Source organism: Nematostella vectensis, chromosome 3 (assembly GCF_932526225.1).
Source record: "Nematostella vectensis chromosome 3, jaNemVect1.1, whole genome shotgun sequence".
Lineage (NCBI taxonomy): Eukaryota > Metazoa > Cnidaria > Anthozoa > Actiniaria > Edwardsiidae > Nematostella > Nematostella vectensis.
In genome coordinates this window covers 11588660-11606303 of record NC_064036.1, presented here as the reverse complement: position 1 = coordinate 11606303, position 17644 = coordinate 11588660, and the positions used below count along the sequence as shown (strand labels likewise).

General features: G+C 43.2%; 1 protein-coding gene across 1 annotated transcript in view; it reads right to left on the bottom strand.

The window, feature by feature from the left end:
• Window positions 1–1358: 1358 nt before the first annotated feature.
• LOC5519988 (MAM and LDL-receptor class A domain-containing protein 2-like) overlaps window positions 1359–17644 on the bottom strand; it is a 93879-nt gene continuing 77593 nt past the window's right edge. The window contains exons 119-141 of the mRNA XM_048724504.1: window positions 17055–17224; window positions 16410–16650; window positions 15178–15558; window positions 14697–14923; window positions 12218–12419; window positions 11685–11981; window positions 11290–11465; window positions 9338–9506; window positions 8251–8496; window positions 7249–7315; window positions 6653–6825; window positions 6325–6394; window positions 5742–5899; window positions 5044–5113; window positions 4524–4699; window positions 4106–4172; window positions 3693–3865; window positions 3457–3504; window positions 3292–3376; window positions 3096–3158; window positions 2899–2983; window positions 2743–2802; window positions 1359–1841 (exon numbers count right to left, since the gene is read on the bottom strand). Coding sequence (XP_048580461.1) covers window positions 1758–1841; window positions 2743–2802; window positions 2899–2983; window positions 3096–3158; window positions 3292–3376; window positions 3457–3504; window positions 3693–3865; window positions 4106–4172; window positions 4524–4699; window positions 5044–5113; window positions 5742–5899; window positions 6325–6394; window positions 6653–6825; window positions 7249–7315; window positions 8251–8496; window positions 9338–9506; window positions 11290–11465; window positions 11685–11981; window positions 12218–12419; window positions 14697–14923; window positions 15178–15558; window positions 16410–16650; window positions 17055–17224 — 3488 coding nt within the window. The 3' untranslated portion in view covers window positions 1359–1757. The remainder of the gene's footprint in view (window positions 1842–2742; window positions 2803–2898; window positions 2984–3095; window positions 3159–3291; window positions 3377–3456; window positions 3505–3692; window positions 3866–4105; window positions 4173–4523; window positions 4700–5043; window positions 5114–5741; window positions 5900–6324; window positions 6395–6652; window positions 6826–7248; window positions 7316–8250; window positions 8497–9337; window positions 9507–11289; window positions 11466–11684; window positions 11982–12217; window positions 12420–14696; window positions 14924–15177; window positions 15559–16409; window positions 16651–17054; window positions 17225–17644) is intronic.

The following is a 17644-nucleotide window of genomic DNA, read 5'->3' as shown; positions in this document are numbered from 1 at the left end:
TTAATGCGCAGGTACCTTAGGTTCCTTTGTGTTGTACAGTTCGCTAGATAGCGGTGCTGGGGCCAAAATCTTTATAGCGGTGCTGGGGCTGAAATCTTTAGCCTAGCCGTAAAGCTCTAGCTGCTATACGGCGTTTTAGCATATATCTAGATGTATGGTATAATTTTTTCTCTTGTTCATCTGATCTGAGAAGGTTCGATCCTCGGGCAATTGGCTCTACCTTTTTTCTCTGCTATTACTTATCAGATTTTTTTCTTTTCATTTCTGTTCTCGGTTATATTTCATGCGCTAGAGAGGACTTACTGACTGGTTTATGTGGGATTAGATATTCTCTATTAGGTGAAGACCGTTTTCTTGACCGCCGAGTAAGGTGCTTGAGCCTCTTGCGCCCACTGCCAAATATCATATAATAAAAAGATAGGAAACAAGATCACTGCAACGCAAATAAAAACTTATGCCTAAACTCAAGGATATTCTGCCGCGGTGCAAATGATAATGTGGAAAACCTATTAAGCCACTGCGTCGAAGCTACTAATGAAGATAACACAGATAATAGCAAACATAGTATGCAAATTCACGAAGCTGCTCATTGAAAAGGTGTGGTTTAAATACAGAGAAGGCCGAATTGCCAAACTAAAAACGCACTGTGGTTTAATGAGGAATGTCGAATAGAAAAATAAACAGTCTGGAAAAAGCTATACGACTCACCCAGTGATTCATAACGGGTACACCCATATACTTTTCTTTGCCTTAAGTGGAACAAATAATGGCCAAATCTTGAACAAAAGCTGTGTCGGTCCAAAACCTTAGAAAAATAAATGCAACCCTAACGACAACACAAACACTCAAATGTATAGATCTGTCGTTATTGTTTTTGTGTGTGTGGTATCTTGCAGGTGTTTGCTCGGTGAAATAATCAGACGATAAATGCAAGACAAGACGGCCGGCGTCATCGACTCGCCATGAAAGAAAGAACAGCATACGGTACCAGCTTTACAGGCAATTGTTTATTTAGCCGCGCATAGGCTGGAAAGAGGGATAGAAAGGCCGGACAAACCCGACGCCTCGTTACGACTCGCTAAAACCATCGAGTTAACAACCAATGAGTTAACAGGTGTGGGCTAGGAATGCAAGTAACCACCAAAAGATGGGTGGGGTGGGGTTCATGGCTCTGTGGTTGTGGTTTTGGTGGTTGGAGGGCAGAGGGTTTGAAAGCGAACGTTATCTCTATAAATTTAACCTACTGAAAATGGTTCGAGTCTACTAAATGCATAGGCTTCCCTGAAGCCGACCAACGTCGATTATACGCGGACGTATGTTTAGAAATGTAGTGGACTCGTGTGTTTACGAAAAGATTATTTAAGAAATGGCAAAGGCCTTTATTGTATATAAAATAATTTTCATTAATTAACATTTTGAGTCAAGAGTTAATCATACTTCACTCGAGTCAATAATTACAATAGAGAATGACATCGTAAAAATATAACAAAAATTCGATGCAAAATAAACCACTTGCTAACGTAAGATATTCTGCCATGCGATCGTCAAGTTAATGTGCGTGGCTAAGTATCTTGCAAATCTTCGTTAATGCCGATATAAGAATTGAGTACAGAATAAAAAAATTCTCAGGACTTAAAAAGCTATTTTCTAACTAAACTATCATTCCTACGAGAATCATCGATCCACGTGTTTCAGTGGCATCGTGTCGTTGTACGCGCGTGCTGAGGAGGATCGACAGGTCGTTGATGGGCTGCTGGTCAATATTTGCTGAGATCTTCCTCTAGATATGGATCTTGGTATAGAGGGTTTGCCATAGATGAGGGACCGCCTGCCTTCTCGGTCTGAGGACACAATTATAAAGTATACGGTGAGAGAATGTGGAGAAGGCACACTCATTGGTATATCTGTTTGAAAATAAACCGTCTCAGTGCAAGACAACTTAAAAATAACTATTCACAACGGTAGTCTCATATTTTAGTAACAGTATATTGTTTCTTACAGCTACTCGTTAGAATTCGCCGATAGGTATAAAGTCCTTGTAAAGTCCTTGTGTTGTGAGCATAAATCGGCGGCGCGTTGACCTTTTTTAGCGCAGCGTAAACGAGTAGAGAGGAAAATCTTTGGTATCCTGATTGCCGTTCGGAAGAAACGAATCCATTTTTTAAAGCCTTATAATATAAAAACAATAACAAAATATAAAAATAATAACAAAATATAAAAATAATGACAAATTATAAAAATAATAACAAAATATAAAAATAATAACAAAATATAAAAATAATAACAAAATATAAAAATAATAACAAAATATAAAAATAATAACAAAATATAAAAATAATAACAAAATATAAAAATAATGACAAAATTTAAAAATAATGACAAATTATAAAAATAATGACAAATTATAAAAATAATAACAAAATATAAAAATAATAACAAAATATAAAAATAATAAAAAAATATAAAAATAATGACAAAATATAAAAATAATAACAAAATATAAAAATAATGACAAAATATAAAAATAATAACAAAATATAAAAATAATAACAAAATATAAAAATAATGACATATTATAAAAATAATAACAAAATATATAAATAATAACAAAATATAAAAATAATAACAAAACATAAAAATAATAACAAAACATAAAAATAATAACAAAACATAAAAATAATAACAAAACATAAAAATAATAACAAAATATAAAAAATAATAACAAAATATAATGACACTTACAGGCATCCCGAACGCATCATCAGAGACAAACATATTGGTGTCCACGTCACTCATTTGAAACTGCACAAAGCAAATAATAATCGGTATTATTATTATTACTCTATGGGATCTACGGGTCTGTGTGCATGACACGCGGATGAGGGTCTGGGTACTAACCTCCTCTAGAGGAGTGCCCTCTTGGAAAGAGTCGTACACAGGATTCCCGACACCTTCAGAAACTGCAGGCCCTCCTTTCGCTCCCCTGGAGTGCAGATAGAGAAGAGATCAGTACCATAGTATTCGCCGTGACCATATTTTCATAGATCATCTCAAAATACTACGTTTGTGACGATGGCGTTTTTTGGTTATCTTACCTCATCTGGGCCTGGTCCTGTTTGGTCGGGTCATAGAACACGTTGAATAAGTGCAGCTTTTTCCTAAAAGTTAAATGGGTGTAAGTAACTACAAGGAAGTCAGAGGAGGGCAAAAGGTGTGGTAAGAGAATTGGCGCATTCACAATTCGGGCTAAACAGATAAATGACCTACGCCTCCCATCTAATTTTGTCATACCTTCGTCCTTTCGTGAGGAAATAAGCCACGATCAGCACGACGATGATTAGAAGGATTCCACCAGCAACACCTACTGCGATGTACGCTATAGAAACAGATACAGTAGTCAGCATGCATGTAAACGTATAGGCACGGCATACAGTCAAAACAGTATCGAGTGCTTACTTGTTCGTTGGCGGCGCCCAGTTTGTGCCGCCTGGGATGGCAGGATTTCTGTAAGGAAAGCGACATACATAAGCAACCTTATTTATTCAATCCATCACAAATACCTCGCTCTGACTGACATTTTCTTTTATCCTGTGAGCTTTAGTTTAGTACATAAATAAACAGTTCATAGACCAATAGAGAGTAGACTAACCTCTTCTCTTTTATCATTCTCTCATATTATTTGGGTTACTCACGTGGACAGTAGTTGCTGAGCTGGTCTTGTGTGAGCCCGCAGTCGTAATTGTTGGAGCAAACGCTGGTACTGTTCTCACATTGTCCGTTGTCGCCAACCGCACATGGGATAAGACCAGCTGGGCACGTGATGTTCAGCTTGCTACACACTGAACCGCTCCACGATGGAGAGCACCTGACATAACGGAGAACCGAGTAAGTTACTGGCTAATTACCGAGTTTTGGTCCATTGGCATACCGAGATAAATGGCACATTCGGTATATCAACATAATTCCGGTTTGGAACACTTGGTTATCAACACAATTCCGGTTTGGCACACGTGTGATAACATTTGCTTGATATACATTTAGGTTTGGTACGTCGTTGACAAAGCTCTGTGGGAGTGATTGATATAACGGTAAAGCTGGTCCTTACTTGCAAGTTCTGGTGCCATTGTTCGACGAGCAAGTGCCGTGGCGAGAGCAGTATCCAGGATAACAGACTGTTAACACAAAGATGCACATCATTTAACGCTCGCGCATCTGCAACGTATACCCTTATCTAACTCGCACATATTGACGTAATTTCTCTTATCTGAATTAGACCCGCATATCTATAAGAACGTTAGACAAACATCTATACTTAACGTCTGAAGTTATAACCCTTATCTGCGTCAAGCTCGTACACCTTTGAGAACTGTCTGACGTTATCTTTCTTATCTGCATGAAGCTATAACATCTATACGAATTGTCTAACGTACTGTATCTTATTTGGGTCAAGCCCGTACACCTTTTAGAACTGTTTGACGTTATCTCTCTGCATCAAGGACTCAAAACATTAAAAACCGACTGACCTCCACAGTATCTCTTGATCTGGTCATCGTCGTAGCCGCAGATGCCCATTTGGGTGCTGCACAAGATACCTCTGCCTGCACATCCGCTCGGCTGCTCCGGGCACTTGAACTCATCATTGGAGCAGTCAGACGGGATTTTAGTCTCACAGTAAACGCCCGTGTAGCTCAGCGGGCAGCTAGAAAACACAACAATAGGTAACGCTGATCAACTGTAGTGGTAGAGAGGTACGGTCTATGCTCATTCAAGCAGGAGGACCAGGTTCGATCCCATTGGATCAACCTGGTTCTCTATATTGGAGACTGTAAATCCCTCATATTCTCGGATAAGGACGTTAAGCTGGAGGTCCCGTCTTAGACGCAAGGGCTTCTAGGGACTCGCTGGTCCGTGGTATCATATTCATTGACTGGCTAACCCCCCCCCCCCCCTATAATTGCAAAGCATGTGAAGCAATCTAAATATGCTTCTATTTACTTTAAGTGATGATTTGTTACCTACATACGCCGCCGTAACAGAACTCACATGCATTTCCTGATTCCCGTACTCTGCATAGCACACGCGCCCTGGTTCTTACAGTAATTGTCCGAGCACACTGACGAGGAAAAATAATAACCAGTGAATAAGAAAAACTTTCTTTTAAGAAAGAGTATCGCTGCTGTTGTAAGCTCGAGTAACAAAATAGAGAAGGTCAGTGTAATAGCAGAGTTATATTGAAGCCGGTACTGATTGAATACTTAAGGGTAAGACATGTAAAAGGGTAGAGGTGTGCATATATTCAGTGTGTAGTTTTAAGCCTCGATTACACAAAGATGAGGGTCGACGAGGTTTGCTTCTACTCTTTCTGGCTCTTATAGGTCTGACATCAAACGGTCTCTGAATGTTGATTGCGATCGGCAGGGTTTTTTCCCTTCAAAACCTTCAATTTCCTTATTTCGAATCATCCTCGTTCCCAGGGACTTCCTCTCATATCCCCCGGTGGGACCCTGGGAACGAGGATGATTTCGAATTACACATAAAATTCCACCTTCTGTAAAACTGCTGACCGAAATACTCCCGTCAACTATCATTCACAAGGAAAAAGGCGGAAAACTATACTAAAAAGTGCACGGTCACATGGTCACGAAAGTAGGGCTTTAGAAATTATCTCGCTTGTTGTTATTCTTATTTAGGAAGGAGGGGGTGGCGGAATGGGGGCGACAATTGGTCGTGATGGTACATACGTCCGCATTGTTTCTGCAAGTCTGCTGGATTGAGGTTGCTGCAAGACTTAACACCGGTGCACACTAGTTCTTTATTTACGCATTTGCCACTGCACACGATCTGCTTGCTGCTGCAATCCGGCTGTGTGCAACGCGGTCCCTTCCAACCAGATGTACAGCTAGAGGAAAATCACTGATACTCAATAGAAAATCAGGCTGATCGTATTAATGAATAATAGAATCACAAAACATATACAGTAGCGTTCTGAATGCTGAATTTCTTAAAACACAAGCTGCGTTGCATAGAAAAGAAAAATTAATACTCATAACTACCGGTAACTTTCTATAGATGATGCAAGCATCTGCTCGCGTTGCATAGAAAACAAGAAATCATTCTCATAACTTGCGGTTGCTTTCTATGGATGATGCAAGCATCTTCTATAAATCTTTACTTCTTTATCAAAACAAAATGCACTTATCAAATACTACGTTGCAAAGAGACCTTATTCTTTTATTTATAGTGAGCACGCTGTTGCGATTATCTGTTATAAGTGATTGCTAAGACAGTGTGACATGGCGTACTATGTTTGTACATTATACTCACGCGCATTGTGGGTTTCCACTGTTGTCCACAGAGCACTTGGCGTCGTTAGCACAGTATCCAGCGGTACAATCTAAACATAAATACTTCGTGTAAGAGCTCCACGCTATTACGTAGGTAGCCGGAATACCTCAGGGAGGGGATGGTGCAGACCTGAAGCTTGTTGATAGGAGTAGCGCCTCAGGAAAAAAGTTAAAGCATGGAAGCGGAAGAGGAAAGGGTTCCCTGTAACAAGGTGTTTAGAGGTGGCCAGTAGCTTTGACAGGGGCAAGAAGTTTGTGATAATTAGCCTGAACAAGGGCGAAAGGTCGAGGGATGACTAGTTACTTACATCCACAAAGTTTGCCCTTGTCCACAGGACTAAGCCCACAATCCACCAAGGAGTTACAGATGTCGGATTTGTTTCCACAGAACCAGTCGCCGACCTTACAGACGACCTGAGGAGCGGGGCACTGGAAACCGGACTTGATCTCGCAGCGAGTACCATTCCATCCGGATGGACACCTGGATATAAGCCAAACAGGTCAAATGGCATTGTAACCACAGAAATAATTTATGGTGGCAATGTACACTAGTGAGTGTTTTGTGTGTTACAATAAGGAACAACAAGTTTATATTTTTAAATATAAGGATTAAAATCCTTATGCCTAGTGCATACTAGCGACATATCGACATAACTATATGGGCGCGCGCACTCTTATCTTCGACATAACGACATAAGAGGAAAAACATGTTTTGTCATTACGTCCATGTCGGGCTAAACATAGTGCGCGCACCCATGTCGTTGTGTTGTTATGTTGCTAGTGTGAACTAGAAAATCTTTTCGCCATTAACTAAGGTCGGTGTACCATGTGAAATAAAAGAGAATAGTAGGCATTGACGGGGGGGGGGGGGGGGGGGGGGGATGGATACAGAAGGTGTACTTACACGCAGTCGGGTCGTCCTTGACCATCAAGTCGACATCTACCGTGCAGGCAGTAGCCGTTCGCACAAGCTGAGAAGGGATAAGGAATTTAGTATTAGTGTCAGAGCAATATCGGTTGTCGATACTCTCCGAAGCCCAACCCCACAAATTCAAACTAGCGGAAATTTAACAAGTCACCATAGCCAACAATGCTCTACCAGCCATGGCTTAATCTACCAGTATGGCATGTCTACACCAGCAAGGTTTAATAAAGTTATAACTCTTATCCAATAAGTTGCAATCAAAGCACATAATTCTACAGGTTCAACGCAAACAGCCTTGAATCACTAGAAACAGCATCCTAACATAATGTCACTTAATGCAAGCATGGCAAAAAAAAAAAATCACGCAACAATACCTTACGCAACCTTACATCCCGTAATCAGATATTAATCACGCACTAATAAATATAAATGTACATAACAGTGGAACCTGGATTTTGCGATACTGGATTCTACGATAACCTCGACTACGATGGCGTTCCTTTCTCCCGGTGAAAATAAAGTGAAGTATATGAGAAATTACCTCGATCTAACGACATTGGATACAACGATATTCTCCATTTTACGATACCATATTTGTTCTCCCAAGTAAATTTTGACCTCGATACAACAACAACAACGATATCGCTGATTCTTACTATCAACAAAGACAGAAAACAAGACACCACATACGTACATTACGGTTAATCGACTTTCTGACTTAAGAGAAAGTGTTAAATACAGATTAAAATTTTACAGAGAGTAACAAAACAGTCTTACTCAAAGTACAGTAACAATATTATTATTTTGTGAAGGTTGATTATTAACCCAACCTCGCTACAACGATATTTTCAATAATGGATTTTTCATTATATCGCAAAATCGAGGACGTCTTTACAACGATACCTCGATTTTACGATACATTTTCTTTCTCCCGAGGCATATCGTAAAATCCAGGTTCCACTGGCAATAATAGGTATTCACCTCGGCAATGTGCCTCATCGCTGTAATCACTGCAGTCTGGTTTGCCGTCACACTGAAGTGTGCGGTTCAGGCATTTTTGGGACACCGGGCAGTAGATTTGTTCCAGGTTACAGTCGCTGTTGGGGCAGTCGTCTTCGTCAGAGTGATCGTTACAGTCAGGGACACCATCACACACAAAGCTGGACTTGATGCAGATCTTGCTGGCACGGCACTGGAACTGGTCATCGTTACAAGTTCCTGGACGAGCTAAAAGACAAACAATGAAATAACATTCAGGTTACGGCTATAAGTTCCTGGACGGGCTACAAGACAGACAATGAAATAATCGTCAGGTCACGGCTCCTAGTTCCTGGACGAGCTACAAGACAAACAATGCAATAACAGTCATGTCACGGATACAAGTTCCTGGACCAGCCACAAGACAAAAAAAAAGGGCAGTAACAGGATAAGATAACAGGTTCCTGACTTGGCACCAGTCAGCAAGGGCCCTGGCGTAAAAAGTTACTCCAATATGCCGGTACTGTCTATTTAAACGAAGTACTATTAGTATTACGAGAAGGGGTCGTATAGCAGTTCTAAGGAGATTTCACCTTACCGGATTGACGCACCTCAGACAAAACAATGGGAAACAATACAATAGAACAGGAATACAATAGAACAACGAGGTAATCATGCCAATCCTATAACGAGCGGGCTGCTTTATTGCCGACGAGAAGAGTGTAAGGTACGGTAAAAACCCGCGCAAGTTTTTCTTTTAACAAATAGGATTCTTTCATAGCTATGCAGCTGAATCACAATAACATGATGATTTAATTTTCTAGTTTTTAGGAGGTGCAAAAAAACCAATTTTAAGCTGACTGGCTCTTAATTTTCAGTTTCTTACTTTCGCGTCACTGTAAAACCTAATTTAGATCCCATATTTTTGTACGGCATTACGCTGGGTCTTTCGCTTCCAATGGGGTAGGGATGGGGGTCTTTGGTCTCTGGAAATTTCTTCTTGAAAGTTTTTGTGGAATAACTTTTCTAAAACTGCACACGGAATTTACTGTGAAATCCATGGCACACCACAGAGCAACATCAGTCTTACCGTTGCAGCCGGTGAAGGAGATGTCATCAAGAGCGATGTCCCCGTATGCGGTAGGCCCGCGACTGCCCACGAAAGAAACGGTGAACGGCTTGTTCTGTGTATTGAAGTTGGAGATGACCGCTGTACCGCGAAGCCATCCGTCGCCTTGGTTACCGCCGATCTCGAACATCTACAACACAAGGGTGGCTTTTATTGACGTGTATTTAACATGAGTACACGTTACCTTTGGCGCAATAAAGAATTTAATTAAGGCACATTTTTCACACAAAAGGGAACGGTCTTTACAGCAGAAAAAGAAGAAATAATCATCCACTTTTGAAGTCTGATTAAGAAAATTTGACTGAAAACATAATTAATCACGTAAGAGTGAAGCGAATGTCATTATCTCTAACGATATCTTTTTAAGCTTCAATAACATGCAATACTTTTATATATATTGTATGTTAACTTTTGATTCCGCATCGTGAGGGATTGCTTGTTGTTACTTCCTACCCACTCCTCCCACCTACAATACCTTGGTACTGCCCCCCTCCCATTTCTCCCTCTATACTCTGTGCTATTACAATACCTTGGTACTGCCCCCTTCCCATTTCTCCCTCAAAATTCGGTGATATTACAATACCTTGGTACTGTTCCCCTCTCCCATTTCTCCCTCTATACTCTGTGCTATTACAATACATTGGTACTGTTCCCCCCTCCCATTTCTCCCTCTATACTCTGTGCTATTACAATACCTTGGTACTGTTCCCCCTCCCATTTCTCCCTCTATACTCTGTGCTATTACAATACCTTGGTACTGTTCCCCCTTCCCATTTCTCCCTCTATATTCGGTGATATTACAATACTTTGGTACTGCCCCCCCCTACCATTTCTCCCTCTATACTCTGTGCTATTACAATAACTTGGTACTGTTCCCCCCTCCCATTTCTCCCTCTATATTCGGTGATATTACAATACCTTGGAACTGCCCCCTTCCCATTTCTCCCTCTATATTCGGTGATATTACAATACCTTGGTACTGGTCCCCCTCCCATTTCTCCCTCTATACTCTGTGCTATTACAATACATTGGTACTGTTCCCCCCTCCCATTTCTCCCTCTATACTCTGTGCTATTACAATACATTGGTACTGTTCCCCCTTCCCATTTCTCCCTCTATATTCGGTGCTATTACAATACATTGGTACTGTTCCCCTCCCATTTCTCCCTCTATACTCTGTGCTATTACAATAACTTGGTACTGCCCCCCCTCCCATTTCTCCCTCTATATTCTTTGCTATTACAATACATTGGTACTGCCCCCCCTTCCCATTTCTCCCTCTATATTCGGTGCTATTACAATACCTTGGTACTGTTCCCCACTCCCATTTCTCCCTCTATACTCTGTGCTATTACAATACATTGGTACTGTTCCCCCCTCCCATTTCTCCCTCTATACTCTGTGCTATTACAATAACTTGGTACTGCCCCCCCTCCCATTTCTCCCTCTATACTCTGTGCTATTACAATACCTTGGTACTGGTCCCTCTCCCATTTCTCCCTCTATACTCTGTGCTATTACAATACCTTGGTACTGGTCCCTTCCCATTTCTCCCTCTATACTCTGTGCTATTACAATACCTTGGTACTGCCCCCTTCCCATTTCTCCCTCAAAATTCGGTGATATTACAATACTTTGGTACTGCCCCCCCCCTACCATTTCTCCCTCTATACTCTGTGCTATTACAATAACTTGGTACTGTTCCCCACTCCCATTTCTCCCTCTATATTCGGTGCTATTACAATACCTTGGTACTGGTCCCTCTCCCATTTCTCCCTCTATACTCTGTGCTATTACAATACCTTGGTACTGGTCCCTCTCCCATTTCTCCCTCTATACTCTGTGCTATTACAATAACTTGGTACTGTTCCCCACTCCCATTTCTCCCTCTATATTCGGTGATATTACAATACCTTGGTACTGTTGCCGCCGATATTGACGTTTAGGGTAAGCACACCCATGCCTGTACCGTACATGTGGTACCAGAAGTTGATGCGGCAGTTGGATGGCACGGGGGTCATCTGAGGCGAGGTGATGGTGGCTTTCTCCCGAGGTTGCATACGATACGCAGGCATGTAGACATAAAAGCCTGTAGGAAAAGGGATAAATTTCATTTACCCACTTTTATTAACTTTGATCACTTTCATTGACGACATACCATTCTTTCTTCATCGTTAACGTGTACCACAAAAAGGAACGATATCGTAATAATAATAGCACTATGAGACTACTACCACCATAGTATCCAAAATCATCAAAACTTAGTATTAGGAACAACTATAGACTTGAGACTATTAACAATACTTACCCGTCGAGTCCTCTTTAGTGTGATCGTATCTCGGGCCAGTGTTTCTGTACGGTGTCTCTCCTCTATAACGCATAAACCTCGCACGCGAGTTAGCAGGATCGGGCTGACCGACCCAACCGCAATAGCCATTCTCAAAGTTGCACGAGCCAGCGGTTGGCGCACTCGTGGGGGCTATAGTGGGGGTTGTTTTGTCATCTTTGCAGCACATAACACCGCCGACGTTTGAGTTGTCGATGTAACGGCAACCCTGTTGGTTGCTCTTTGACACAACGTAACGAGTCATCTTAGGAAAGACGCCTATGATGTTGAAACAAAATATCAGTACAGTATTCATTCACTAAATGCACCTTAACAAAGGGAAGCCAGTCTTTAGGACAAGCTTAAACAAGTACCGAATGATCCCAGATCTACAACAAGACGTCCCCGAATACAACGAAGTAAGACATCACTTGAGTCGTGAATAGTACTGTGAGAATCCCGAACCATACCGAACCAAGCCCGAATACAACTCACGAAGACAGGTATGACCGTACCTGAGTCGCATATATCTGAGCCACCGCATGTCAAACCGCAGCAAAGTGGCTCCGAGCAGTCCTTGTGGTATTGATCGCAGCCGTAGTCTAGCCCGGTCACTGCGCGCGTGCAGCCATCCGCTCCATAAGCCTTGGTCTTGCAATGATTGATGGCGGCGCTAAGCTGGGCGTAGGACGCCGTTTGGCAGTCGAAGCCAGTCGTCTATGTAGATAGACAGAATAGATCATATAAAATTTTAGTAGGAATAACCGACCAAGTTTCACTTTTAATTTGTGGAGCAGAAGCGTGATAATTATGCATTCACATGTTTCATCTTCTCCGTCATCAGGTCAAATGTATTAAATGTAAACACATCGGCATTATCAACATCGACATGACTATCTGTCATTACCGGCATCATTATCGACATCGCAATCATCATCACCATGTTTTCTTCTCTAACATAATCATCAAAAACACAACAATATATCAACATATATATCAAATTATCACTTGTTCCCACCAGCACATCATCATCAATCTTAATGTCAGACCTCGCGCGCCCACTCATCCTATTCTGTATCTCAAAGACAGACCTCGCGCGCCCACTCACCTTATTCTGTATCTCAAAGACAGACCTCGCGCGCCCACTCACCTTATTCTGTATCTCAAAGACAGACCTCGCGCGCCCACTCATCCTATTCTGTATCTCAAAGACAGACCTCGGGCGCCCACTCACACTATTCTTTATCTCAAAGACAGACCTCGCGCTCCCACTCACCCAATTCTGTATCTCAAAGACAGACCTCGCGCGCCCACTCACCCTATTCTGTATCTTAAGGACAGACCTCGCGCGCCCACTCACCCTATTCTGTATCTTAAAGACAGACCTCGCGCGTCCACTCACCCTATTCTGTATCTCAAAGACAGACCTCGCGCGCCCACTCACCCTATTCTGTATCTTAAAGACAGACCTCGCGCGCACACTCACCCTATTCTGTATCTCAAAGACAGACCTCGCGCGCCCACTCACCCTATTCTGTATCTTAAAGACAGACCTCGCGCGCACACTCACCCTATTCTGTATCTCAAAGACAGACCTCGGGCGCCCACACCCTATTCTGTATCTTAAAGACAGACCTCGGGCGCCCACTCACCCTATTCTGTATCTTAAGGAAAGACCTCGCGCGCCCACTCACCCAATTCTGTATCTTAAAGACAGACCTCGCGCGCCCACTCACCCTATTCTGTATCTCAAAGACAGACCTCGCGCGCCCACTCACCCTATTCTGTATCTTAAGGACAGACCTCGCGCGCCCACTCACCCTATTCTGTATCTTAAGGAAAGACCTCGCGCGCCCACTCACCCAATTCTGTATCTCAAAGACAGACCTCGCGCGCCCACTCACCCTATTCTGTATCTTAAGGACAGACCTCGCGCGCCCACTCACCCAATTCTGTATCTTAAAGACAGACCTCGCGCGCCCACTCACCCTATTCTGTATCTCAAAGACAGACCTCGCGCGCCCACTCACCCTATGCTGTATCTTAAAGACAGACCTCGCGCGCACACTCACCCTATTCTGTATCTCAAAGACAGACCTCGCGCGCCCACTCACCCTATTCTGTATCTTAAAGACAGACCTCGCGCGCACACTCACCCTATTCTGTATCTCAAAGACAGACCTCGGGCGCCCACACCCTATTCTGTATCTTAAAGACAGACCTCGGGCGCCCACTCACCCTATTCTGTATCTTAAGGAAAGACCTCGCGCGCCCACTCACCCTATTCTGTATCTTAAGGACAGACCTCGCGCGCACACTCACCCTATTCTGTATCTCAAAGACAGACCTCGCGTGCCCACTCACCCTATTGTGTATCTTAAAGACAGACCTCGGGCGCCCACTCACCCTATTCTGTATTTTAAGGACAGACCTCGCGCGTCCACTCACCCTATTCTGTGTCTTAAGGACAGACCTCGCGCGCCCACTCACCCTATTCTGTATCTTAAGGACAGACCTCGCGCGCCCACTCACCCTATTCTGTATCTTAAGGACAGACCTCGCGCGTCCTTTCACCCTATTCTGTATCTCAAAGACAGACCTCGCGTGCCCACTCACCCTATTCTGTATTTTAAGGACAGACCTCGCGCGCCCACTCACCCTATTCTGTATCTTAAGGACAGACCTCGCGCGTCCACTCACCCTATTCTGTATCTCAAAGACAGACCTCGCGCGCCCACTCACCCTATTGTGTATCTTAAAGACAGACCTCGCGCGCCCACTCACCCTATTCTGTATCTCAAAGACAGACCTCGGGCGCCCACTCACCCTATTCTGTATCTTAAGGACAGACCTCGCGCTCCCACTCACCCTTTTCTGTATCTTAAGGACAGACCTCGCGCTCCCACTCACCCTTTTCTGTATCTCAAAGACAGACCTCGCGCGCCCACTCACCCTATTCTGTATCTCAAAGACAGACCTCGCGCGCCCACTCACCCTATTCTGTATCTCAAAGATGTCTCCATACGTGCCACACACGTGCCAGCCACTAGCGCACAGCTCGGCGGGCTGGTAACAGATCCTGCCCCAGCTTCCGACATCGTCACCGCATGGGTAAGTACTGACACGTGACGCCCGCAAGCTCTTGGGACCCAACCATTGGCCCTTACAGCCAGCCAGGTTAGGGTTATTGAAGAAGCCTTCTCGTCCGCCGTCGGAACAACCTGCAGAAAGTACAAACCGAGTTTTAAAAAAGATCTTGTGGGATGCTTAATGGAAGTCTTGGGGGGCTGACCCGTGGGAACACCTTGTAAATAAAAAGATTCGAGAAATTTTTTCGCGTCTTATTAACGAGGAGCTAGAACCACGAGAATGATATATATATTCCCTGGTGGACCGATCAAGCTGTCCTTCGTTAACTTTAGGGAGAAAAAAATATTTGCTGAACCGGGGAAACCTTATTGCAATCAAAACGTACCTGTCGTAAGGGCGTTCTGACCATATGTCAAGGCCGTTTCGTCAGTAAAGGAGCACTGTCCAGCGAAGGTTATATCATCTAAGGCGATGTCACCCTTGTAGCTAGATCCTCGCGTCGCCACGATGTGGATACGGAACGCGTACTGACTCTTTATGTTAATATTAGCGTTGATCCACCTGTCGCCGTGATCGCCGGTCTCGTTAAACACCTGGACTATATCGCCGCCACTGTACACGTACACCAGGAGCGATCCGCAGTCACCGCCGAACATGTGGTAGAAGAAGGTTATTGAGCAGTAGGACGTGGGTAGCATGTATGGACCCTCAAGGATGGCCACGGAGCCCTTGCTGAACCAGCTAGCCTCGATGTGTAGGTAATAACCTGTAGAATTAAGAGTGAGCGTGAAAGATGTTTCTACTCGGGATCACCTAGCCTCGATATGTAGGTAATAACCTGTAGAATTAGGCGGAAGTAAAGAGTGTGCGTGAGAGGTTTCCCTACTCTGAATCAACTAGCCTAGATATGGCGACAAAACGACCAAAAAAAAAAAAAACTATGTTACGCATGACGCTCAATCCCCAAACTTGCCAGAGTGGGTAAATCGAAACACACTGGTCAAAACATATGGTCTCTGGCTACTTAGCAAACATTGTGCAGAGAGATCATAAGTTTAGCGTTCCCCCCCTGGACAGGCAATGAAACTTGGTTTTTAAGCAGTGGTTTGGTGGATACCTTGGAAAACTAAGCTAAAATATCGCCCTATAGAGGGGGTTCGCATTAGCCATATTTAGCAAACAGACATCCCTGGGCAGGCAATGAAACTTGGTTTTTAAGCAGTGGTTTGGTGGATACCTTGGAAAACTAAGCTAAAATATCGCCCTATAGAGGGGGTTCGCATTAGCCATATTTAGCAAACAGACATCCCTGGGCAGGCAATAAAACTTGGTTTTTACGCAGTGGTTTGGTGGATACCTTGGAGAACTAAGCTAAAATATCGCCCTATAGAGGGGGTTCGCATTAGCCATATTTAGCAAACGGACATTCATGATATTTGAAGATTGTAAAAGTAAATCCAAAGTCAACGCCAACATTTTTATACACCTAACGCTAAGTGTTTCTTTCCTTTCTTAACGAGCATTTTTTTCCAAATTAATGGGAAACAAACACTAGCCATTCTATGAGCATTGAATGTTTATAGAGGCCAGACTATCACATTGTATAATTTTTCTTACCATTAGGTGTGCCTGTGGTGTGGTCCGCACTGGGGCCAGTGCCGGTGCTGGCGGTCTTTCCTTCCCGTAGATACCATGGCATATCTGCCACCGCCGAGTTATTCCAATGGCAAAACCCGGCCTCAAAGGTGCAGTCCACAGATCCCGGCCTAAGAGTGGGTGGTACGATGGGAGCAGCATCGCAATTGGGGAACGTATTATCGCAAGGCTTGGTGGGGTTTAGGAACTTGCAGTTGTAGAACTGAAAGAGTGAAATAGGAGTGTTCAAAAGGCTTTCAATTCCAATTTGCAGAAAACTATATTTACTCAATTTAATCGAAAATATCAGCTTTCCTAAATCAGCCGATGTAAATGGATACTTTCTACCCCTATGTAAAGAATGCCTAGCCTTCACCTTTTTCATAAGCTCGAAAGAAAACGTGAAGAGATTGGACAAAGTGTTTGAACACCTATACAATCTGTGTTTGGTTTTTAAAGAATTTAAAGCAGAGTGTTTGATAAGATTGGTAAGATAATTTGGTAAGATAATTGCAGCAACCCGCCAATGTTGAAAAATAAATAACCAGAACAAAAATCGCCCTTAATCTAATTAGAATGTTAGCGCGGATAATCTTTATCTTACAAAATATTTATTTCGTAGTCTACCTTGATGTCGTCGATCGCGATGTCACCCGAGTAGTCATATCCTCGGTAAGCCGATATAAAAACCTGAGCCTGCAAACCGTGGTCAGATGGGCTGTTCAAATTCACTTTAGCTTGTTGCCATTTGTTACCTTGGTTACCGTAAAGACTCATCATGTAGACTTCCTTTTTAACTGAAAAGCAAAGTTAAAGGTATACAAATTTAATGGCATATAATTGACAAGACAATCTTATGTCTTATAGTGACAGGCACAACACACAGAAAGACCGAATACGATAACAAAAATTGGGTAGACGATCAATTTTTTTATCCTAGGGATAAGTCTCTTGGGCAGCATGTTATCAACAAATCCCTGGGAGCCTAGGTGGCGCAGTTGGCATAGGGTGGTCACTCTGTAGCGCCTGTGCCTCTCACCACAGGTTTCCCGGTCACTCTGTAGCGCCTGTGCCTCTCACCACAGGTTTCCCGGTCACTCTGTAGTGCATGTGCCTCTAGACACTGAATCCCGGACTCGATTCCCGGTTCCGACGTGATTTTAGTATGCTCTTTTCTTGGCAACCAGTTCTCCGATTTTCCTCCCCTCCCCGCGAAA